Raw genomic sequence first — 25,692 nt, forward strand, 5'->3', positions numbered from 1 at the left:
GGCCTAGGAGCCCACACTCCATCCTGCTCAAGTCAAGTCTGAACAGCTAGGAAAGCATCCTAAATAGAAGAGCTGGCAATTGTATGGGTGTTGCTCAGGGGTCTTTCCTGCATGGAGCAAGCCTGGCAATCACCCTGCAGTTGCTCTAGCACTGGGAGCTCCAGTCCAGACCTGTCACCACCATTTTAAACATTGTATTGTGCTTAAATGTCTCTGTGCAGAGGAGGGCCCTCAAGCCTGGTCTGGACAGGGTTAGACAGCACAGTGTTAGACTGCCCCAGGATCTCCCCATGGCCAGCACCAGCACCAGCAAGCAGGCAGTGCTACAGCAATGGTATGGGCAAGGCCTGAGTGTAGGCTGGGGCCTCCCTGAGACCCAGATACCCCTTGACCCATATGGGATGCACTTCATTAGGCATGCAGACATGGTGTCTACCTGGGGGGGGCCTGGGTATAGGTAATTCAAATATTTCTTCTCTTCATGTTGACCTGATTCAAAGCTGAAAGTTTTGCCATTTGTAAATCGACACTTTTTTGGTACATTTTGTTCCCTGTAAGATTTCAATATTTGGACTTTTCATTCCAATTTCAGACAAAAATCAAATGTTGGAATATCAGAATTTCCTGGGACAGAAATTCATTTTTGCTCCCCTCTGTTTATGGGTTTTTGTAGCAGCCCGTGCCATGGAAACCAGCTTGCAGTATGCGGATTAAAGGGTCAGCGTGCTCTAGCCATCCTAGGCATCTGTGCACCTGGCACTAAACAAAGTATTTTTGATGCCCAAATCACAACTGAACCTTTCACTCTAGAGCTCTTTTAGTAACACTGTGGTAGAAAGTCCATTTTCTTTTTAATTTAACTAGAGTATTATCAGATACAAGTGAGGAGACAGCACAGGAGCAGGACAGAGCTCAGGGGCCACCATTAGAGTTGGATGTACCAATACCCCAGAACTACACTAGGGAAGCACAAGTACTGGGCCAACCCATTATTTCCAGCTTGACCACATCTAGACATATATGGAAGCCACAGCAAGGACAAACTGCTATGCCTGTGGTTGGGCAGGGTATTTAGGGCATGTAGGATGGGTGGGTCAAGTATGGCCTATAGGGTGTTTAGAGTGGATAGAGGTGTGTTGGGTCTGTACTAGTGTGGATTGAGTCTGTAACTATAGTGCCTTGTGGCAAGATGGAGACCATATTGTAGGCAGCTCTGGCCACAAAAGAGTGTGTGCAGGAATGCAGCAGGGAAACGGCCTTCCACCCCAGGAGCACCTGTTCCAAGCCTACCAGCATAAACACACACACAGCAGAACAGTACAATGAATATAGGGAAGGGAAATATTTTTTTAGAGAGGGATGAATGGAGAAAAACAACTGGGGGATAAGATAGGGAGATCAGTAAAAAAGGATTACATCCACCCCCAAAGGCACATGGGCCAAATGATACCACAATATGAAAGGGCAAATGCTGATCAACATGTCAAGTTCATGGATCCAGGGCAGAGCTCCAGTCCAGCAATGAGTCTTGGGTGCCCCGGTTTTGGAGCCAGTAAACTTTCCCCAACAAACCCCTCCAGTGCCTTTCTCTGCTGCCCCACACAGTGTGACAACCTCCATGTAACTCGTTATTCCTAACGCAAGGTCACAAACCCCACTGTCAGCAATCTACAGCTCTGGGCGATGGTGATACCGAGTTTGGCTCCGGTTTGTCCTTCTCACAGTGATGCTTTTGGCTGCCATTGTGGGGCATCCCCAGTCAGCTGCTCTGTCCCTCCCAGGCTTTGGGCTGGTCCTTGGCTGCTTCACTATGTAGACCCTCTTGTCTGGAGTTGCAGACACCCATGCCTCCACCCCTGTTGCTCTCCCCACCTCCACTCCCCTCCTCTTGGAACAATCAGCACTCCCCCTGCTTGAGGACAAGGTTTTAAAGGGGCCATGCTCTCTAACCCCAAGAGGTTACAGGTTTATAGGGTTGGGTAAACCCTCTATGGCATATGGGGTGGTTAGGATAGGTGGGTAGGGTCTATAGGTTGTATCAAGGTAGTAGGGGCAGAGTGGGTCTCTAGGGTGTGAGGAGTGGGCAGGGTTGGGTTGGATATAGGGTGGTTAGGGTCTGTAGGATGTGCAGGGTTGGGTAGGGTCTCTAGGGTGTGCAAAGTGGGCAGGTGTGACATGCTGTACCCCATGTACACCCTTATAGTGTAACTGTGTATTGTCTAACGCAAAGTGTCATGGAAGGTGTTCTTGGAATGCTCATGGCACACTGAACATTACTGTTGTGGTGGCATGTTTCCTGAAATGTCGTACATATGTACTGATAGAAAACCTGGCTACACCCTATTGTAGCTGGAGATTTTTGTTTCAAACCCTTTGAATCTGCTAGGAAGAACAGTCAGGTAAAAGGAGTTGCAGAAAAGCCTCAGAAGCGGTTTAAAATTATAACAAAAATAACAGTAATCGATTGGATAGATAAATAGAGGTATCAGTGGTTGGACATTCTGTGGTATTTAAAATATCGATAAGTTTTAGGAAAAGGATCTTTAGGATAAAAATTAGTAAGTGAATCTGGCGCTGATAATTAGAAAATAGCTCTTTGTTCCCTCCTAACTCCTTCCTTGCTCCTAGCCCCTCCCCTATCCATTGTTGAAGTTCTCACTCCTGACGTAACCCCCCCCACTCCTTGTCCCACCCTTCTAATTAGCATGGAAGGCAAGACTAATTAGCATATTAGGTATTGATTGGCTTAAGCGCCTTTTGACATCAGAACCTAATTAACTTGGCAGGTATGGCCTAATTAACATATTGCGTGACCTTCAAGCTGATTGGCTAAGCTTGGGTGACCTTTGGATGAACTCCCTCTTAACATCACCCCTCCCCTCCCCATTCTGGGATTCTGACAAGCTATGTATATATAGAAGAGTTCCTGAGGGGGTAGTCCTGTTAGTCTGTATACAGCAAAAACAAGGAGAGTTCTGTAGCACTTTAAAGGCTAATAAATTTAATTTCAGCAGGCATAAGCTTTCGTGGGCTTCAGCCCACTTCCTCAACTACCTACCAACTGCATCTGAGGAAGTGGGCTGAAGCCCACGAAAGCTTATGCCTGCTGAAATTAAATTTGTTAGTCTTTAAAGTGCTACAGAACTCTCCTTGTTTTTATGTATATATAGACAACTCTCAGTAGGCTAAGCTTTGCAGAGAGCTGAAATCAACAAAAGAGAGAGGAACAGAGAGCACTGATCATGCCTGGCAGCAGAAGAGTGGACCATGGAGCGCAATCACTGAAGATCACAAAAACACCTGAACAATGGTGAGCAAGGGTGCGCCTTAGGCTTTGGACAACCGGGCTAACTAAGTCCTCGCTTTAGGTCCACGCTAGGGTAATCCTTCTACCAGGAAACCACACCAGTGATCCTAGGCTTACAGGCAACCGGGCTGAGTTCCCGCTCTGGTCTGAGCCTGAGGTAGCTCGCTTAGCAATTCTTGGACACAACAGAAGGACCTTCCCCGATGAACAGAGGGATGTTCTAACAGTTGTGTAAGTAAAGGACTACCTGAGTATGTGTGTTAATAAAGTTGGATGCTTGTGGTTTGAGTGAAATTCTTCCTCTCTACCCATCCAGCAAGCACCTGATCCATGCTTGCTAGATATTAGCTGTTTTAGTATACAGATGTCTGACAGAAATGTTAATTAATGTATTAATAAATTAATGGTGTTAAGTATTATAGAGTTTAAGTTACAGACTTTCTTATACTGTATGTTCTAGTAGTCTAAATACTATTTTCTGTATCGTATATCTTGTTATAGTTGTATAGTTGTATTCTGAGATGTGGTTACATGTTATGTTTGATTTCTATCTCTTTCTCCTTAATGTAACCATTCATTTCTAAATGAATTTGGTATCTGTTTTCTAAGTATCACAGCTTATGTGTTCTATCTTGATTGGAGGGCTGTATCTGTGTCCTTTCAAGGGAGGATTGTCTCCGTGGAAATTCCAATAGAGCAAACTATTGTACCAGTAGGTTTTTGGGGTTGACCTCCCTAAATTCTTCCTGGTAACAGTATCCCCAAATGTGTGTCTCACATGGCTTGAATAGATGTAGACAAACACAAATCTGTGTTTCCATGCCCTGCAGAGGCATGCATAGAGGAACAATGGACTGACCTAAGCACCTGTGAGCACTTTGGCTCAAGTGGAAGAAATCATGCCCATTGCCGGACATGGCTGATCACCTGACCCCAGGAGTGTTGCTTTCCCTTGGAATCCATTTTCTGAGCAACACCAAAGACTGAGAATCTACCCACAGAGGGCCTGGTTGCAAGAGGCATCGCAGCCAGCCTGTGTAGTAAGCTGATATCACAGAAGCTACTGAAATATCAGGTCTAGTTTAGCAGGTGATTTATTACTTTAGTAATATTAATCTGACTTATAATCACTTAAAATCTTGTTATAGTCAATAAACTTATGTTTGTTTTATCTGAAACAGTATATGTGGATGGAGTGTAGGCAGAGACCTCACTTCGTGACAGAGCTTGTGCATTTCAATTTCTTTGATAAATTGAGGGACAAATGTAAATGAGCGTGCAGGGTGCAGCACTGAACCCTGCAAGACAGCAGTTCCTGGGGTTGCATCTGGGAGTATTTGCTGGGTGTCTATCCCATGAGTGGCTTGCCAGAAGCACTCCTTCACTAGGTCAGGGACCAATTACTCACAGGAGGCTGGGTGTGGTCTAACCCAGAAGTGGGTGGTTCACATAGCAAAGCAGAGTGAGTTGGGGCCCAGGAGTGCTGAATTGGAGTGACACGGATACACACCAGTCCAGATTGCAGGAGAGGAATGTTACAGCAGGGTTCGGTGTGATATAGGGTGGTTAGGGTCTCTAGAACACCTAGGGTTGGGTAGGGTCTCTAGGGTGTGAGGAGTGGGCAGGGTTGGGATGCATCTCCAGGGTGCATAGCATCTATAGGGTCAGGTAGGGTTCCTAGGATGGATGGGTCAGGTCTCTGGGCTGGTTAAGGCAGATGTATAGGGGTTGGGTTTAGGTCTGGTCTCAATGGTGTGTACTCTATAGGCTGTCTAGGGAGGGTGAATAGGAGCTATAGGGTTGGGGCTCGAAATCTCACAGGATCCCTAGGGCTGGGCAGAGTCTCCGGGCGGTGGCCGCCCCCATCTCCCCAGGGGTCAATACAGGCGCGCGCCCGTACACACTGACTGACGTAGGGGCGGATCGCGCGCACCCCGGGCCCCCCGAGCAGGGCTAGCATCGCGCGTGACTCCGATAGGAGCGGGAGGGGGCGTCCCGCGGCTGCTCCTGGCCAATGGGAAGGAGGGGCGGGGATATCTCAACCTGGGTCGCGCTCATTGGGTCTTCATTCGAGGTCGGCCCGCCATTGGCTGGAAGCGGTGAGCGGGGCCGCTCGCAGTGTAGGAGGAGGTCGGAGGACGCGGGCTTCGCCAGGCCAGCCCGGGGGTGAGACGCGGGGCCGGGCTATGATCCGGGCGGGTCGGGGATGGGGCGGGGCGGGTCTCCTCACGCCCAGGCCGCCGTTGCCTCTCCCCTCGCAGAGGCGGCTCCCGGTGAGGGATGAGGCGGTGGGCGGCTTCTCCCGGGCACCGCATCGGCCGCGCGCTCTGGCGCCCCTGTCCTGGGCGCGCGCGGAAGGGCGAGGCTGCAGCGTGTTGGAGGCCCGGGGGGCAGGGAGGTGCCTGTTGGTTCTGGGCGTGACGGTCCTTTGTGCCCAGCCTGCGCGTTGCAGCGCCCCCCCGCTTCTTCCGACCCGCCATCCCTGCGTGCACAATTCTTTTCCCGGGCCCCTGGCCGTGCCTGCCCTGCCATGAGGACAGCCTGCACCCAGGGGAGGCTGCAGCATGTGCTTAAATAACACCAGTCTGGGGTCATGTTGTTAAAGACCTTATCATAACAGGGGCGGGTCATCATTAAGGTTGCTCAGGCAAACCTCATTCTGGCTTTTCCTGACCTTTCATCGTTTAACATCATGATCTGAACGGTTTTATTTCATTTTTGTCCTAGCTTAATTCACACTAACATTTTACATGCCTGCATCACCACAACACTACAAATCACCTTCCAGTACCTCTTCACAGGCTGTTCTTCTAGTAGCAGATCAACTCCTCGGCCTCCTGCAGCTGCACAGATTCTACTTCATAACTCTTTTCTTTGGCAGAGTAAAATCAGTGGCAGCAGGACCATTCTGCTCTCCTGCTACTGTGAAAGAAGCAGCAGTGCCTCAGTCCACTTGCTGCCCCAAGTGTTCACTCACCCTGGGTGAGAGGGCATTTCCAAGTCTTGTTTTCTTGTGCGATGTGTAACTAAACCACATCAGTGCATACAGTTCCAGTGCCATGCTGTCAGTGTGTGCAAGGCATGTATTGCATGCCCCAGGACCAGCTGCATCTGTGGGATGACTGTGTCTGGCCCCTGAATGTGTGTGGAGGATACTGTTTTCTACCCAGCGTGACCTAATATGCACCATACGTGCAAGGTAACATCCCATGGTGAATGCCTGTTTGCTTACAAATGTAGAATTGCATTCCTGGCTAAAAATGTTAGAGAGACAAGGTGGATGAGATACTTTTTATTGGACCAACTTCTGTTGGTGAGAAAGACAAGCTTTGGAGCTTACACGGAGCTCTTTTTCAGGTCTGAATAAGTTTCCTAGACACGTAAGCTTGCCTCTCTCACCAGGAGCAGTTGTTCCAATAAAACGTATTACCTCACCCACGTTGTCTCACTGATATCCTGGGACTGACACCATTACAACGTCACTGCTTATAAAAATGTTATGGCATGCCATTTTACCGTTCTCATTAATGTGGGAACTGTAACTTCTGCACTTTCTGACTTGGTTTTAATTCTGCAATCTTAACATTGCAGTAAGGCAAACCTCTGCACCTAATAGTTATGTTTTACTCTTAAATTTTCCTTTAAGCAAACCAAATCTAGGGAGGTGGTGGAATCTCCATCCTTAGAGGTTTTTTAGGCCTATCTTGACAAAGCCCTGGATGGGATGATTTAGTTGGGTTTGGCTCTGCTTTGGGGGTTGAACTAGATGACCTCCTGAGGTCCCTCCCAACCCTATCTTCTATGAAATCCATAATCCTCATTGGGAACTCTGTCAGGGCCAAGTTAGCTCTACTTACATTGAAATACTGAGTTTTTTAAACAATAGGAAAAGCACATCTTGTGTCACACAACTCACACTTAAGGCTTGTCTATGTGCAGTGTGTGCACTGATTTAATTATATCAGCAAACCCCATCTGTGGACACTTAAACCATAAAAGGGGCGGTGTGGTTTGCACTGATTTAATGAGATTGGTTTGGAAACTTGATTGGTGCACAAGCTGTATATGTACTTGTGCTTACTGTGGAAATGGCCACTTGGTACAGACCAAGTACTGAAAACTTTAGATCCAAAACTAAAATTTGGAGAGTGAAAATGAAGGGGAGGCTGTAAATCACCTGGTGCCTTTTGATCTAATCTCTTCTGGAGAGGAGGTGGCTGGGCTGTGCTCACCTCCAGGTCTGGAGTTATTCAACTTCTGGATGTGGGAAATTTACCTGCAGATGTAGGCAAGAGCCATCCAACTTGGGAAATTAGAAGAAGAGGGATAATGTATATCTGGATTTTGTTCCTCTTATAGTATAATTATGTTATAATTACTGTTACAGTATCCTGATGTCTGGGAGACTTCTTCTCTTTTGGGGTTATTTGTGCAGTTCCTGCATCTGTGTGTGTATCTGTAGGTACAAGGCTGAGATGAGAGCAGAGAGCCTGTTTTGATGTAATCGCAACAAAGAGTTTGGCCAAGGAAGATGGTGCTGGACTCAGGGACACAGTCATATGAGCGGCATCGCAATGTCCTGAGCACCAGCCCCCAGCGTGAGAGAGGCGGGAAAAAGTTCTCTGAACACAATGGGCTGCGACTTTATTCCTACCTTTCCCCTTCACCATCTCCATCAGACCCTGCCCACGTGGGCCAAAAGCCCAAAACGCTTACCAAGCTCAAGTGCTCCAAGGCCTCAGAAGCAAGGCCCGAGGTCAGGCGACAGTCAGAAACCTGCCCTGCCTTCTCAAGCCCCTGCAGCTGGATGCGCCGAAGTGAGAGCACCTGCACTGTGAATAGTAGTGGCCGGGCACGTGTGCAAATCCGCAGTGCAGCTTCCCTGCCTCATATTGCCAGGCCAAAGGCTGAGGAGGTAAGCGTCAGCAGAAGGAGTCCTTGCCTGCTGGTGGCCCTGAGGCCCTTGAATGTTGACAAGGAGAGAGAGAAGTTCTTCCAGTCTTGTTACACTTATAACCCTCAGTTTGAGTACGAGGAGCCTGTCCTGACAGCTGTGCTGGAGAAATACAGAGAGGCCTCCGACCAGTTCATTACACAGGTAAAAGCCAGTCTCTTCAACACCCCTCCCACTTGTTCCATGTACAGAGAGCAGGTTAGCTCATTACCCTAAGGGACAGACACCCGCACACATACTTCTTATAGCAAAAGGCCAGACTGTTTTCATGTCCTGAGACTAAAGCTGCCACACAGCAAGGGGCCGAATGAGGTCAATAATTAGGGGATAACCCTCTCCCACTAATAACAAGGAGACGGACTGATTCGAAATCTGGGAGATAGCCCTTGCTGTATTTAGAGAGAGGCTGGAATCAGGTGCTAATGCTCTTCTAGCATTGGTGGGGGACGGGATATTCTTCTGTCAGAACAATTCCCTGATGTCAAGGAATCTGTCACTTACTGCAGGGGCTAAATAGTAGTTTGACTGGTGTTCTGGAACATGTCTTCATCTGAAGAGCTCATACTAAGAAACCTGTCTTATTGCATGGAATAACCGATGCCCTTGTTTTTATATTTCAGATGCTTCTGTTCTGTCTCCAAGCTTGTTGGGCTTTATCTTGTCAGAGAGTGCTCTTGTACATTGATGCATATTGGTCATTACCCCACATTATAGATTGTGAAAAGTTGTTGGTATGTTAGACTAAATAAAATGGAAAAAAGAAAGGATACTTTGGTTTGAAACTGTATGAGCCCAAAATCTCAAATTCAGAATTAAAGTGCCTAGAACAACATTAACTCTGGCTTTGAGTTTATATTTTATGGAGCAACTGCTAATCACTCCATTGTTAAGACTGCAAAAAATCGTGTTTTTTGTTTAAAGCAGAATTTTGAATCTTTTCTAAAATCTACATGAAGTTGGATTAGGCTGGAAAATTGGTATGCCAGCTCTGGGCTGGATTAGAATTTGTGGTGCTTTGATCAAGTTACCTCTATGTGCACCACAAATAATAACCAGAATGAAAGCTAAAGCCATCCCCAAAATGACCTATTTATGGAATTAGAAAGATCTTGTAGTAGGCAGTGTAGTTATAGCCATGTTGGTCCCAGGATATTAGAGAGACAAGGTGAGTGAAGTAATATCTTTTTTTGGACCAACTTCTCTTGGTGAGAGAGACAACCTTTGGATCTTACACAGAGCTTTTCTTCGGGACCAAGTGTCCCAGCTAATTGCAAGGGGAACAGATTGCTAAGCATGCATAGTTAGCACATATTTTACTTCTCTGGTGGAGCGTCTTTGTTTGAGGAAGGTGTTTTTAAGTGTGTTAGGGTATATATCCTGGACTTCCTCGTCGGAGCATGTAATGTGGTATCTGAGTGTCTAGCTGTAGTTAATAGCTGTCTTGGTGTGTTTGGGGTGGTTACTAGATCTGTAAAAATAGGTGTGATGATTTGTGGGTTTCTTGTATATAGTTGTCTGGGGGTTTCATTGTTGAAGCTGATCGTGGTGTCTAGGAAGTTGATGCTGGTGTGGGAGTGTTCCAGAGAGAGTTTAATGGACAGGTGTTGGTGGTTGAAGTCGTGGTGGAAATTTATGAGGGAATTTAAACATCTGTCCCGAGAATGCAAATATCGATATATCTCAGGTATATCCTTGGCTTCATGGTGCATTTGTCCAGAAATTCTTCAAGAGGAACCCAGGAAGAGGTTGGCACATTGGGGAGCCATCCTAGTACCCATGACATGGTTTGGACAAAGTGTTTGTTGTTGAATGTAAAATTGTTATGGGTGAGGATGAAATGGATGAGTTTGGTGATGTATTTGGGGTGGATATCTGGGGGTTGTCCATTGTCTTGTAAATATTTGAGGCAGGCAGCTATGCTGTCAATGTGAGGAGTGTTGATGTATATGGAAGTGACACCCATGGTGGCAAGGATGGTGTTCTGAGGGAGGTTGTTACTGTTGCGGAGTTTGTGGAGGAAGGCATTTGTGTCCTGGAGGAAGTTGGCCTTTTGTGTGGTGAGTGGTTTGAGGATGGTTTCTGAGAGTCCCAATACTCCTTCAGTAAGAGTGCTGTGGCAGGATATGATGTATCTGGCTGTGTTCCCTTGTTTGTGTATCTGCTACTATGATACAAATAATAAATAAGAACTCCTTACTTGATATGGAGAGTGATTGCTGCTGGCTGATAGATCACACTGCACACAAGTTACCTCTCTTGTTTCCAGGGGCACAGTTGCTGTTAAAGACTAACCATGCATTAGGAGATTTCTTACAATGATTTCTGTGTAGTTTAAGTAAATATACTCTGCTCCTGAAAGAATGAATTGTACATCTAGGAGCTGGACGGGATTTGCTCCTCTGGTTTGTGAAGCAGCACCTTATCAGGGTGTCTCCTGGCTTTTGTATGCAGAGTACTACGTTTGGGGATTATTTTTCTTATCTCTTTGGAGAAAGATATTAAAAGCAGAAGGCTTAACTGGGTGGCAGCAACTTTAACTCTTCTGTTTTTTCTCAGTAAATATGCTAGCAGCTTGTGACTATAATTAGAGTTAAGGTTGTGTAACAGTTTCTAGCCTAGCCTCCTGTTTTAGTTTCTTGTAACTTGCTGAAACTTTCACTTTATGGGCTGAAATTTTCCAGGCTTGCTCTCATCACATGTGATTGAGCATATAAGTTTGAGCAAATAACATTTGATCGTTTGAGTGAGAGGGGATTGAGGGGGAAATGTGCTGTGCGCCCCTGGACACACTCTTAACTTTCTGAAGTGCCTCAGTGCTGAGATGGCTGGGGATCAGGAGCTGATCATTGATATGCAAATAGCCCTCCCTAAAAGAGAGGTTAAGTGTTTTTGTGAGAACTGATTGTAAATTGACCAAGTTATGAGGATTTGAAAATATACATATTGTGTAACCGAAATACAATGATTACCTCTTTCAGAGCAGTGTTCAGAAAACAAGTGGCTGCATTATTACAAACCGTAGTGCCTGGAATTATTCACAACCTGTAAAGAATCATTTCCAAAAGGTTCAGGGCCACTCAGTTTCTAGTGAAAGGGGGACAACTGTGACTTCTGAGTTCTTCCCCACACTATCCCTTAGTCCAGGAGGCCATGCACTGGGTGGGGATCCAGGAGATCTTGAGATCTTCCTTCTTATGAACTGCAATACAGGACCAGATCATCTATTCTGGCATCCTGTCTCAAAGAGTGGCTAGTTTCAGGTACTTCAGAAGAAAAAGGTGGAAGAAACCCTATAACAACAGGCAATTATGTAATCAGCACATAAGGGACTTTTCCTCCCAACTCAGAGCAGTTAGTGGATGATCTATAGGCTGAAGCATGATGGTTTTGATCCCTGAATATTGTTAAATCTATCTGATCTAACTGTGGATGTTCTTGTTCATATATTTTGAATCTTATCCTGGCTCTTGTTCTCAATGATATTTTTGAGACAGTGAACACTACAAATTGACTAGATGTTGGGTTTTAAAAAAGTAATTTTGGTTTAATATGTTGCCTTTACATTTCCTTTAATATCCCCTCATTGTTATTAAGTGAAAGGGTAAATAGGAACTGCTGAGACTGTGTCCTACTCATTTTGTTATATCTTTATCATGCCTTTTGTTCCTCTTCTCTCAAAACTAATAATCCCCAGTCTTTTCTATCTTTCTTATAGACAACTTTCCATCTTCTAGTCATTTCCATCACTCCTATTTCTGTTATATCATTGTGACAGGGTGACCAGAGCGAGCATAGTATCCCAAGGGAGGAAGTGTCGATTAAAATCATGGCGTTGTGAGATCTTCACTCTTATTTTCTCTCATTCTTCCTGCATCTGAATGTTTTGTTTGCGTCTTTTGACTGATTGAGCTGTTTACAGTGACACGCAGCTCTGTTTCCTGGATGATTACTGTTAACTTACAACCCAGTAAAATGTATGAATAATTCAAATTATTCCTTCAATGCACATTGCATTACAATGCATTGTAAGACTGAATTTTAAGTGTCCAATTCAATTTGAATATTCTGGTCTTGACTGACCTATATACCTTTGTTATCTGCAAATTTAGCCACCTCATTTCTCTCCAATTATTCCAGATAATAAATATTAAACACCTATTCCAGTACAGAACCTTGAGATATCCAAGTAATCACTTTCAATGCTGAAAATTTACTATCTGTTTCTACTCTTAAGAACCTTTGTCACTGAACCAAGTTTCTGTGCATAAGTAGTTGCCTGTCACCCCATGACTATGTAATTTGCTTTTGTCAAATATTTTTTAATATCTTGTAAACTGGTTCTTTGTCCACAATTTTGTTGCTACATAACAAAAGTACAAATAGTTCAGTGACACTTGACTGTTACTTGCAGCTGACGCTGTGCCATCCCTATCATGTTATTTATGTGCTTTTATAATTCTCTTTAAGTGTAGTTTTAACCAGTTTTCATTGCACTGAATTAAGGCTCCCAAGCCTATAATTCATAGGATCTCCTCCAGTACTGTTTTTCAAGATAGGTATAATGTTGGTTCCCTTACAATCTCCTGGTATAAACTGCTAGTTTAAGGATATTGCGTATTTTTGTTAGTACCTCAGAAGTGAACTCAGAGTTCCTGGATGAATACAATCAGGTCATGGTGACTTGATGCTCTAATTTTTGTTTTGGCACCTCCTCTTTTGGTAACTTAATATTTATTACCTGAAAAGATTAAAAGTACCTCTCCAGCATCATCTATGGTGAAGACTGATGCAAAATAAATTATTTAGTTTGTCTGCTATGTCCCTACCCCCTTAATTGCTTTCTTTACCTCTTGTGGTCAGTCAGACTTCCTGCTTCTGATACACTTCAATAATTTCTTGTTCTTATGTGTCTGGGTGTTTGCTCTTCAAATTCCCTATTATTCCTCTTAATTTCCATTTTAGCTGTTATAGTTTATATTCCTTTTCCATTGCTTTACTTGGGCTGGATTTCCACTGTTAGAAGGTAACCTTTTTGGCTCAGATAACCTCTCCAACCTTACCAGTTATGCATGTTGTTTGTTCTCTTGCCTCTTTTTCAGTAAGCGATATGCATGCCTCTTGTGGTTCTGGGTATAGAAGCTGTTTACATGCTCTAACTATGGTTTTTAAATTCCTTACTTTTGGCTTAAAAAAAGAGCCATGGCTAGTTAACAGGATCATACATTTCATCTTCCTAAAGTTTTACGATCCCTTCCCTGAGGATGTTGACTTTACTAATAGTTAAATAATAAAACTGCCACTGCTATAGATTCAAGAAATATTAAGTGCTGTATGTTGCTTAGGACTAATTGAAGAATAGTCTCTCCTCTTTTGATCTAAAACTAGTGGTTCCAAGAAGCAATCATTTGAAATGTTGAGCAGTTGCTTCTTCCTTGGTCCATTGTGACAGATGTGACACACATGCAGAAATGAAGTCGCTCATTTTCACTGCATTGTTAGAGCTGGATGCCTCTCTGATCGCCTACAACCTCATCAGGACAGGAAGCCACTAGTATAGGTGTATTGTTAGGACTTGGGATTGTTAGGTCCTGTCAATTCAAAACATTTCTTTTTAATTTCTGTGAAATCTGACTGGTAGGATAGATACTACTCCCCACCTCTGACCTGACCTGTCTGTCCTGTCTAGTTCAGGGCTCCACAGACTGGTCTTAATCATTTTCTGCAGTTCAAACCGCTTCCATAGGAGGTAGGCAAAATATGCTACTTACACTTAACAGATGAAGTAGTAACTGAGGCACAAAAAGGTTAAGACCTACACTTTTAAAAGTTGCCACTGGTTTGGGGTCCTTCACAATTTAGTTAGCCAATTGTAACAGTTGGGCCTGGTTTTTCAGAGTTACTGAACAATCAGCGTTCTCATTGACTTCAGCTAGAGTTGCAGGTATTCGGCACTTTCAGAAATTAGGCCTCAGGTGGACACCTTGTGTGCATCTTCACTGATATTGGCTCACATGGCTGGGGGCTATTTTAGCAGGGTAGATGTTCTCGCTCGGGCTGGAGCCCATGCTCTGAAAGCCAGCAAGGAACATCTAAAAACGTCTATTTTTAGCCTCATAGTGCAAGCTCTGCAAACCCAAGGCAGTTGCCTCAGGCTCCGAGACTTCTTGTCATGGTGTTATTTTGCAGTGTAGACGTACTCTTGAGACCTAGGCTGAACATCATCAGCCTTGTGGCCTGTGATTTGCACAAGGTCACACAAAGTTTATGGGAGAGTTGGGAACAGAATCAAGATCACTGCCTAAATAGACCCTTGTCTGATCCAGCAGATGAAAGTGCCTGAGCCAAATTACATGTGTGTGGTTGGCCGTGCTGTCTGTAAAATGGGGCTACTTGTGTGTCTGTCAACTGCTTTGAGATCTACGAGTGGGAGTGCTAAGAGTGAAGGGCGTGGGGCTGATCTGTAATAACTTATGAATACTATAGATGAGCGGGTTATTGGGATAGTTACTGTAGGGCTGCATTGTGTGATTGGAATGTTCCCTTTGCGCATGTGTTGACTTAGTTTAATAGCAGAGCAGGATTGTTAGGAAACTAGCAGGAAGGCAACACAGTGACTCTACGTATATAACCTCTTACTGACCATTTCAAGGGGGCTAAAAATGATTCCTGTGCTGTTAAGCTGTGAAGATGTTACTTCCAAGCACCAGTAAAGTTAAAAAACTTGTTTCGCCAAGGCTCAGGACTAGCAGATCAAAGGGATGCTATACAGTTAGTAACTCTCTAGAGTGAGGGGGAGGGCAGGCACATGGTGATGGTTTCTCTGTATTGGCTGCAACAAAATTCCATTTGCAATGGAATTTGTTTTCATTTAAATGCAGGAAGAAGTTGAGATATTTGGAAAATTTTCAGGAAAAGATGTAGGGAGGGAGCGGGAGAAGGAGAGCCATTATAGTCACTAGCCCACTGGTGTTAGGCACTCCCCTGGGATGTGGGACACCTAGGATCAAGTCCTGAATCAGACTTGAATCTGGCTTTCCCACATCCCAGGAGAGTGCCCTGAACACTAGGGGCTACTGGCTATTCTAGAAGCATATTTCTCTCTGGTTCTGACCAGCAATTCCATCTTGGACTTGAGAAACCTCGAAGAATCGGCATTTGCTGACTTAAAAAAAAAATACTGTTGAACAATTCCCAACCAGCTCTTATCTACCTCTTATTCCTTTATCTTTATCAGGTAACATACAAACATGTATACAATGTGTTTGTGTATCAAAAGCAGTGAGACAGTTGATTCTTTTATCAGGTATTCCTTTAATTGGACGTAACTATACATTGTGGTCCTTGTGCTATGGAGGCTGCACTTGAAACCATAGGAGATAGGCTGACTCTCTTTTATGTGTGTGTGGCAGGCAACTGGGATCATTCATGCTGTCCTGGAGAAGTATGGCTCTTATGAGAACTTTGAAGTGGCCACTGGTGGAAGACTGCTGAGCAAGTGCCAAATCTGGTCTCTTATCCGGAAGTATATGCAGAAGGAGGGCTGTGTGGGAGAGGTAATAATTGTCTTCATTTGTTTACAAAGCACCTTCATCACAACCACAGCTAGTATAGCATTAGTAGGGATAAGAATCCTTATAGTAAAGAAGAGTTGGACTCAGAAGTGTGATGTATACTGGCAAAGCCAAAATTAAACATAGATATTGATTGGGAGGGAGAATTGTGGGAAACCATGATTCTTAGAGACCCAGTGGTGGGAGTGGACACACTGAGTTAGGTAGAGTTTGCAAAATGAAGTGACTGCAAACAAATCTGATGTAATTTTGGGCTGCAAGAGTAGCCCTTCTCAATAAGGGTCTGATGTCTGCAGCTAGAAATATTGGTTTCACTTCTGAGCATCTCAGAACCATGAAATTGACAAACACAGTTCTAGGAACCTGGTACAGGAAAGACTGCAGGCATTTTGGCGTAAATGTGATATCCACAGTGACTCTGCATAAATCGGACATGTTGATTCCAAAACACAATGTTGCTAAGCTGAGTTTTCACCTTTTGGACTAAATTCAGTTCTCTGGGAAGCATGCAACCTTGTCTTGACTACAGTGTAGTTATACCAGGGCACCACTGAGCCCTGTGGCAGTTGTAAAACATGTGCAAAAAAAGGTACACATTTCTTTTATTTTATAAATCTCCTCCTCATATTAAATATTGGAGCCAGAGGTCTAACTAACCAAAATGTAGCTGACATGGGCCCACCTTGGGTTTCCATCATGGCTCGCAGGGTCCAGAAAGTTGCCCTAAAAGGGCTGCTGAGCATTCAGCTGCAATAGATCTAGCTCAGCTCTGCACCACTATCTCCTGGCCTTGTGGCCATAGTGTCATCACAAGGAGGCATGAGGAAGGTAGGAGAGAGTGTGGCTAGAGATGGCTGTGTGCAAGCAACAGCCATCAGGATAAGAGCCTCTTAGGGCTGCTACAGAGCAGGATATATAAGAACAGCACTTACTGTCCTAACCTGTGCCGGGAGTCAGACTTTGCCCTCTAAAAGCCCCGGAATTGGTCATATACCAAGGTGGCATAAAGCTGCTTTTGTCTTTACCCCACCTCGAGTCCTGCACTGCGCTGAGCCCAAGAACCTAGTGCATTATAGCTGAGACTGTATCACATATGCCATATACAAAAAGTATAAGGATCTGCTATCTTTAGTCACCAGTGCCCACTAAATGTGATATGTTATGGTGATATGTTTCATCTGTGAGGCTGTAATTAACATCGGTTAGCAATGGGCAGGCTAGCTAGGGCCTGATATCAGTGAGTCACTATGTTGGAAGCTAGAGAAATTTCAGTGCAGCGCTGCATGAGATGCTGGGGGCGCTGTGAGGGGGATAGTGAGCTGCAGCTCATTATGAATGGGTTGGAAATCAAAGAGAGAAGAAACAACTTTGGAATCAAAGGGCAGGGGTCTTGAAAGCAGTGTAGAAGGAAACCCATTTCAGTAAATACAAGTCTCGGCTGGGATTTGTTCAGTGGGGCTGACTGTTAACTTTAAGAAGTGAAGTTATGAATGCAGTTACTGTTCCAATATGCGGGAGTGACACAACTCACCTAAAATATTTTACAGCGCTCTAAATGATGTAACACTCCTGCCACTGCTGTATGTTCTTCCAAAGATAACGTTGGTGAGCGTAATATTTTATAAAGAATTTGCAGACCAACAGCAGTGTTTGATTGTGCATATGGCTGCATAGGCTCATTTAAGAGTGTAGCCAGCTAACGGCATTTGTACATGCTAGAATTCCTCCTGGTATGAAAAGATTGACTTGCCTCATATCTGATCAGGCAGTACGTAGCAATGGAGGTTGATTTGAGTGTAAGAGGATTTTGGATTAGACATGACTCCCATTCCTCTGTTTGGCACAGGCCAACCATCAAGAATGTGGTTGGGCAAGATAAGATTTATTCTCACTCCTTAGTGAATGCAGTGCTTACCAGGCCTTAGATCTCCTTAGTCGGCTGGCAAACCATGGTTTTGACCACAGTCCCTGGAACAAGCCCAGTGAGTGTGACATTTACACACAGCCAAGGCTAGCAGGTCTAAAAGATGACCTGTTCTGCAGATTAATCTGTGCAGTGTCTCTGTTCGTGCAATGACCGACTTTTTTTGAGGAAATATAAGCACATCACAAATGAATTAGCTCTCACTGTCAGTGGTTTCAGGAGTTACAATTCCTGAAGGTAACGTACTGTGTGTCTCTTGGACCCAACCCTTTCTTTTACTACTACTCCCAACATTCTTCTGTCCATGTTCGTCAGAGCAGTGTGTAAAGCCAGAACTCCTAGCACCGCTGCATAGACCACTGCTGCTTGAGCCAAAGAGGCAACGCCTTTACCCAGCAGGTTCCTATGGACCAGACACTAGACATGAACTGCAACACAGACTGAACCATTAGTTCACCAGTCACTTCCCCCCAGCCCTGCAAAAAAAAACATTGTTTTTGACCTAGTTGAAGCGAGTATCATTCATCCCCTTTTTCCAGGTGGTGAAAATGAGAACAACAGAGATTCCACAAGCTCATGTCCTCTTCACCAAGATGGGATTTTAACTGAAGTAGCATGTTTTCATAGCAGCAGAGTTTAGGAGCTCCTCACATCACCCAGTTCTCTGGCATCCCTCTACTCTTTGCTGCGGAATTAGACAGTTGAGGTTGTGAATAGACCGAGTGGGATTCCAACCCTATAGGCCTCTCTGACAGGGTATAGGAGGCATACACAGCTCGCGAGGGGTCAGTGGAGAATCTCCCCTTCCCACCCCCCAAGTGCAGGCACTGCATTGCTCTGACTTAGATAACCTCAGGTGTTGGAGGCCAGTGCAGGGCTAAGTGGGGGCAGGGCCATATTGCACATTGCTATGGCCAGCCGAGGCATTCCTGGGGAGGCTGCCATAACTTAAAGAAGTCCTCAGGGTTGCCTGAGTTACACCGGGGTGTGGCGGGGAGTGCTCCTAGACCAGATCAGAATTGGGAGGCCACCCTTCCTTTGTCCTGGGCCAGGCATGCTCGGTCTCTGGCAGCGTCAGCAGAGAATCTCAGCCACATCCTTTAATTTAAAATATGATCAGAATGTTGTAGTGAAAATCCAAGTACTTGAAAGCCAGGAAACAGGGAGCTAAGGTTGAGAACCTTAATGGGCCACATGGGCCAAGCAGTAGTAGTGGCTGCCAGGGCAGCAAGGATGCAGCTCCCATTCTCCCCCTCTCCTTAGCCCCTGGCTGTGAAGGGATGCACTGATCTGGGAAGGCAGAGTACCAGAGGTTCGTGCACATCGAGGAGCATTCCACTGGTAAGTCTTTTTGCACTACATTTGATGATGAGTATGAAAGACTTTCTTCAGGATGGTTCAGGCCTAGATCCTGACCCTTTCTGGCTCTGTTCTGGCTCAGGGCTGAGGTGATGTTGCAAGAACTCACAGAGGCCTCCCCAAACTGTCCATGGCTCTTCTAGCTGCTCCCACTCCCTGCAGCAAAGGAACTCTGCCTATCCTGGTGAGTACTGTACTGATATGAAATACAGCTAAAGTGGTCTTTGCTGTGTGAGGTGGCATCGGTCAGATCTGCACTCTGCTGTGCTGGCCCTGCCCTTGTGAGCCCCCCAGCACGGACACAGTTGGTGTGAGGGGGACAGAACTGACTGGCTGTGTCTGCCCTGCAGCTGTGAGCATGCCTTCGTAGACAGACTCGAACTAGCTCTGCTCAAGGTAGCCCACTAAAAGCAGCAGGATGGACATTGCAGCGTGGGCTAACCACCTGAGCTCAGAGCCAGGCAGCTGGGCAGGCTTGGACTCAAGCCACCACCTGAGCTGCAACTTCCACACTGCTATTTTTAGCATACTAGCTTGAGTAGAACTAGCGCTGCTCTGTCCCCCAGGCTGAGAGGCACGCTGCTGTGGAGACATACCCACTGTGCCCATCACTGGGAATGTTGTTGGATCGGGAACAGGCAGAGCTGTGCCTCAGGGCTATGGCCAAATAATAGCACTCTAAAACACTGAATTTTAAAAGGTCTCAACTCAGTTTCCAGTTTCTGGCTACAGCTCTGCATCCGCAAATCAAAAATCTCAATGGTATGAATTATAGCTGTATGGCCAGAGGCCAGTTCTTAAATTCAGGCCCTAGCTGTGACTCTCTTTGAGAATGAAAGATTTAATTAATCCAGAAGGAAAGCTGTAGGTCCTCTTCTTCTGGAGAAAGAACTGCTTTGTGCTGACACTCCTTTCTTGTTCTGACACAGGGAACGTTCAGGTGGAGAGGAATTTGCACTTGGCAGGGCCAAACTGGTGAATAGACCGAGTGCAGAGTCTAGATGCAGAATTGTAGAAGTGACTGGTGTGAAACCAAGTTATCTGATGCTGGCTGATTGCAGGCCTGTGCTCACGTGGTAGATGGTGATTAGTTACGTACAACACATGCTGTGGTTTAATTGGCTAATGCCATTTGTGACTAATTTCAGTAAATATTCTTTTTCTAGTCTCTGGGTGTGGGATACATTCTGCATTCTGTTTTGGGGGAGGGAGGGTATGTGATTATCTGGGATGCTAAAGGTTGAGCCAGATGCAGCTAAGTGCTTACAGAAATAGTGGTTCAGGTTGAGCTGAGCTTGAGTGAACCTGTACTTTCTAAGCTCCAGGTTTCTGTGCTTCAATTTCTGAATCCCTGTGAAGATTTTATGGACAATTTAACCCTTAACACTGAAAACACAATCTGCGACTTTCCTTTATGCCATTCAAATTCCTAGCTGCTTGCTGGACATTAGCAGCAAAAATGCATCATCTTGCAAATGGACATTATAACTCAGGCAGTGTCTGCACCCAGTTGACCCCCCTCTGCTTCTCTGCATGCACCAGCAGCTTTGTACTGGGGTTAGAAATGCAAAACAATGTTATCACAATATTGCCAACCCCAAAGGTTTCAAAACTCAGCAGTCAGGCTGCAACAAATCATGTGTATGTATAAAAAAATACTGTGTTTTCAGTGTCTTTTGACTTTTTAACTCCCTTCTGCTTCCACTCACCGTGAGTGTGAGTGAGAAAATAAATTAGTGTTGCACATTCTCCCTAATCTATTAGGTGAGGTGATTTTGGCTCCTTTACAGGAACTCATCTCCTACCTAGCAATTAATTCTGCCCCCAGCCTCCAAGTCAATCCTGTCCCCCCATCCCGGTATCAGTTCTGCCCCCCAGCCTCACCTCTGCTCCTCTTGCAAGTCCTGTGGTTCCTCAGCCCCATCTCTCAGGCCTTGGGGGGCAGCTGCATTGGGGTCTCCTCTTCCCCTTCTCTAGCGTGGTGTTGCAGGGAAGCAGAGGGCAAAGGGAGACTCAAGGAGCAGACAAACCCCTTGCTCAAAGGAGGTGCGAGGGCAGAGCTATCCAGAGCTGCTTGCCTTGGCTCTTTCTGCTCCCCTTTCCCTCCAGAGAGAATGGTGTCAGCTGCTCCCTCCTCCCCTTTCCCTGCCCAAAACCTCCTCTCAGCTCCTGGAGGGTGAGGTGGGGAAATATCCCTGGCTGCTTCCTCTGTCAGCCCTAATTTGGTGCTCCTCCACAGGAGGTAGGGCAGTGGAGAAGGCAGCCAATCAGAGGGGGGGGTTTTTCCAAGGCAGGGCTGAAATTCAGAAGGAGGTAGAGCTTCTTGCAGCATCCCTGACTGGCTCCACGCTGGCTGAAATCCTGTCACTCATGAAGAAATTGTGAGATCTGGTTTTACACTATCAGCCTTGCTTTGTTAACACTAGTGTGATCCTCCCACTGTTCTGTGGTTCCTCACCTTGAAAAAAAATCTCGTGGCCCAAACTTTTCAGGGTGGTGGCACTGAGCTAGGGACAGTTCTGTACAGTCTGCAGAAAGCAGGGATCCCCCTGTGGGGACTGATTAGTGAGGACTCCTGACAAAATAACCTCAGACATGTTAGCATCTAGAATAGCATCCTGCCTTCCTAGCCCTCAGCAATCAATAACTCCCCAGTGCATCTTTACAGGTAGTAGCTGGCCCTTTGCTACATTCCCAGAATATGGAGCATCAGAGAATGCTTCACCTTTGGTATTACCTCCTTTGTCCAATGCACCAGGGGCTATCTGTTGTCAGTGTGGGCTGCATGCATGTGCCCCCTGTGTAGGTGTTGTCCCAGCTCTGCGCAAGTAACTGCGATGTTACTCACGATCGAATGAATCAACATGACCATGGATCCACAGAGCGACAAAGGCACCCGGCTGGGTTTATTGCAGTTGAAGCACAATGAGAAGCAACCTATGACTCACTCACAAGTATACTTCAAATATGAGTGCTCCGTTACAATGGACCGGCACAACTTAACGGCAGGACTTTCTGTTATCCCCTAGGTCGAACAATGTCGTTCCCTCTGAAACCCTCTTTTATACACTGTTGCAGACCAGTTTAGTTTTGCTTCTTTGACGCAGGTAGTTGCCACCCTCTTGATATAGTCTGATACCACCCCTTCCCTTGCACTGGATTGTTTGGCCAAAACATCTCTATTTGTCATATTAAAAGACATTTCTATCCATCAAAGTGTAATTTCGGGGTCAGGTGGCCCTTATTACCTCTTTGGTGTTAGGATGCCCTGGTACATTCTGCCTCTGTTATGTATTTTTAGACTTTAGTAATGTTTTGGCAATATATGTGTTTGCAGCCTCAGCTTTCTTCTTGCCAGTCTCTGTGAGGTCATAAATTCACAGCCTGACTCCTGCTAACTTGGCTGTGTATCAGGCTTGGCCAATCTTTCAGCTTAGGCCTTATGCCTTAGCCTGTTCTGCTAGGTTTCAGGCCTCATGCTCTCACATTCTACTACAGTATCTTTGGGCTATTTGATGGCCAAGGTAGTTTCAGCTGTAAATATTGCACCCTCAAATGTCTCTGATTTCCTAGCTGTTTCTTAGTCTGTTTCTCTCTCTTTGACGTTCACAGTCCATCTCAGCAGTGCAGCATTTGGGTGTGAATTGTTAACTTCTATGTCTTCTTTTATTTACTAGACATGAAATGGAGTTCTGACAATGGAGATCATGGGAGATATTAACCAAGTACTTGCCTTGGTTTTTCCATAGCATCTTCCCCTCTTTGACTGGACTCTGCTCAGTGTTCCCTGGCCTATGTTCATTGGTTTGATTCACTTCATGCAGGAAGAGCTCGAAGAAGAATAAAAATTCAACCAATAATACTTTGCTGCTGTAATGTAATGGGCTGACACTGTCTTGTTATAATCGTAATATTACTGTGTGCCTTTACTGAGAGTTCTCTTTACAGGGCCCACATGTAACAGAATGGCGTGGCAGCTCCACTCAAGAAATATGAATTCCCAGCCTTGTGATAGTGGTAGTCACTGCTCAAGTTGTAGCACCTTCTCCTTGGATTCTGCTCATCTGGAAGCAAAGTTTTGTTGAACATGGTCATGTGTCAGTCACTGGTGTTCCAGGCCCTTGTGCTACACTTCCTATTGCAGGCCAGACCAGTCAGTACACAGGGTATGGACAATTCGGCAACTGGAGGAAAAGCATGACAGTGGAGAGTTGCTAGCTCTGCTGCTCAGCTCCAGATTCACAGGAACATATGATAGAGGCCTAGAAGGGAACTCCTGGATGTGCAGTCTGTCACACTAGGTCATTGAGTCCAGTTTTCTACTATCGTAGGCAACCCCACCATATAATCCTATTGATAAATTTATCAAACTCCATCTTAAAACCAGTCAGGTTTCTTCCCCCCGTTCCTATTAGGAGGTTTTGCAGAACCTCTTTCCTTTGATGGTTGGAAATGTTGTAATTTCAATCCTAAATTTATTCATAGCCGACTTGTACCCATTTGTTCTTGTGCCACCATCGTCCTTTAGCTTAACTAGCTTTTCTTTCCCTGGTGTTTACTGCCGCCCCCCCCGTATTTACAGAGAGTAATCAGATCACCTTACAGCCTTCCTTTTGCTAAGCTTCCAGTCTCCTCTCATAAGACAGGCTATTCATTCCCCATATTATCCTAACAGCCCTTCTCTGCACCTGTTCCAGTTTGAATTTTTTCTGTGATTGACACCTAGGGCTATCTCCTTTTCTGTTGTTTCTTGCTGATAGGCCCCCAGCTTATAGCAGAAATTCTTGTTATTAGTCCCTAAATGCATGACCTTGAACTTTATAATATTAAATTCCATCCCATTTCTCCTGTCCTCCAAGTCATCCTACTCTTTCTGTATAATATTCTGATCCTCCTCTGTATTGACAGTTCTTCCAAACTTTGTGTCATCAACCAATTTCATTCATACACTCCTACTCTTTATCCCATGGTCATTAATGAAAATAATAAATAAGATTAATCCCCAGACTGAACCTTGAGGATCTCCTGTAGTAACTTCTCTCCAGTCTGATGGTTAAACTTTCAGCACATCCTGCTGTCATCTCCCCTTTAGCCAGTTCCTTACTCACCTCACATTTCTATACTAATCACCATCTTCTCTAGTTTAGCTAATAGTTTCCCACATGATGACATGTCAGTGCCTTACTGAAGTCCAGGTAGATCAGATTTACTGCATTTTCCTTGACTTAAAAACTGTTATCAAAGAAAGGTACCAGGTTAGTCTGGCACGAAGCAGGTAATGAGGTATCTTTACAACACCTGCAGGAACCACATCAGTGTGGAAATGTCAGCTAAGTTGGACCATGGCAATAAGGGGCATGTGTATTCTGCGGTGTGTAGGGAAAAAAATCAAAGGGTTGTTCTCCTACTTAGAAACATTTCCATTTCCTGCAATGCAGCCCGTAAAGGTTGGTGCTTTGAAAGTGGAAAATATGTCACACTGAATAATGTAAGTCACAAACTCCTCTTATACTAGAGCTGAGCAGAAATTTCCCTACACAATGTTTCTGACAAATTGCCCTCCTGGCTCCTCAGCAGCCCATCTGACCAGCTGCTTGTGCCACCAAGGCTCCCAGGTACGTGAGTCCTTCTGGAGGGCTACCAGGGGATCCCTGGGCAGGTGGCTTAGGCTCCCTGGCTCCCCAGGAAGCCAGTTACCCAGCTACATGGAGAGCTTGTCAAAAAATTCCTTTTCATTCCTACCCACATGGAGTTTTTCCCCCTATGAATAGTTTTGAATTTTTGGCCTTTCATCCTCATGTGGGGCAAAAAAAAATTTCTGAAATTCAGAATGTGTCATGGGAGGAAAAGACTGTTTTCCAGCCAGCTCGAGCGTATACTTCTCCTTCCAGTGACGCAGCTTTCCAACAGCAGTGAGTTATGAAAGACACATAACTCCTTCAATAATGCAGTTAGTCTGTGCTATTCCTCAACACTCAATAGAAAATGATCTACAGGTAAAACTTGTAGTGTGACTAAAATGAGCAAAATACAGTTGAAGGAGAAGTGGGGCAAAACTTCAACTCCTCCCGGGAAGTGCTGGCGATGGCCATTAGCAGCAACGCCATTGCCTGCAGTGTGAGGGAAACGGTGGTGTGTGGACTCCTCACCCCCTGCCTGGCTGGGTTCCGCAGCATCACACAAGCAGTTTTGCGGAAATAGCATTGGGAAGACGATTTGGAACATAAAATACCAGATCTGAACCAACCCCCACTGAAGTTGGTGAGCACCCTTCCACTGACCTCCATAGGCTTTGGGTCAGCCCTGTCCTTGCGTATTGCTCAAAAACAGAGAATAACAAATGTTACAAAAATATCACTAGCATGAGAACTGCTGAGTTTCCCTCGCAGAACGTCATTTTAGGAATAGCCAGCCCCAGAATAGTGAGTGGAGAAACACACAAGCTTGTAAAAATGTCTTTCTATGAGGGAACATACTTGAGGTAGAACTTGGATGCCTGACTCTCCCTGTCTCGTAATGAATGGTTACTCAGCATATGCCCTGTGGTGGAACCAAAGCTATGGGCTGAGTATATTTA

The 25,692-nt window shown here is 45.2% G+C and overlaps 1 protein-coding gene across 2 annotated transcripts in view; it reads left to right on the forward strand.

Annotated features, from left to right (window-relative positions):
• Positions 1 to 5,386: 5,386 nt before the first annotated feature.
• Positions 5,387 to 25,692, forward strand: part of MATCAP1 (microtubule associated tyrosine carboxypeptidase 1) — a 55,387-nt gene continuing 35,081 nt past the window's right edge. Inside the window, exons 1-3 of one of the 2 annotated variants that reach the window (XM_067552936.1) lie at positions 5,387 to 5,473; positions 7,770 to 8,405; positions 15,671 to 15,814. In XM_067552936.1, the coding sequence (XP_067409037.1) occupies positions 7,839 to 8,405; positions 15,671 to 15,814 (711 nt within the window). In that variant the 5' untranslated portion in view covers positions 5,387 to 5,473; positions 7,770 to 7,838. Of the gene's footprint in view, positions 5,474 to 6,048; positions 6,290 to 7,769; positions 8,406 to 15,670; positions 15,815 to 25,692 lie in introns of those variants that run through there. The other variant, XM_067552940.1, reaches the window with a different exon arrangement.

Source organism: Emydura macquarii, unplaced genomic scaffold, assembly GCF_026122565.2.
Source record: "Emydura macquarii macquarii isolate MOO-44397 ecotype Brisbane River unplaced genomic scaffold, CSIRO-AGI_Emac_v2 contig_295, whole genome shotgun sequence".
Taxonomy (NCBI): Eukaryota; Metazoa; Chordata; order Testudines; family Chelidae; genus Emydura; species Emydura macquarii.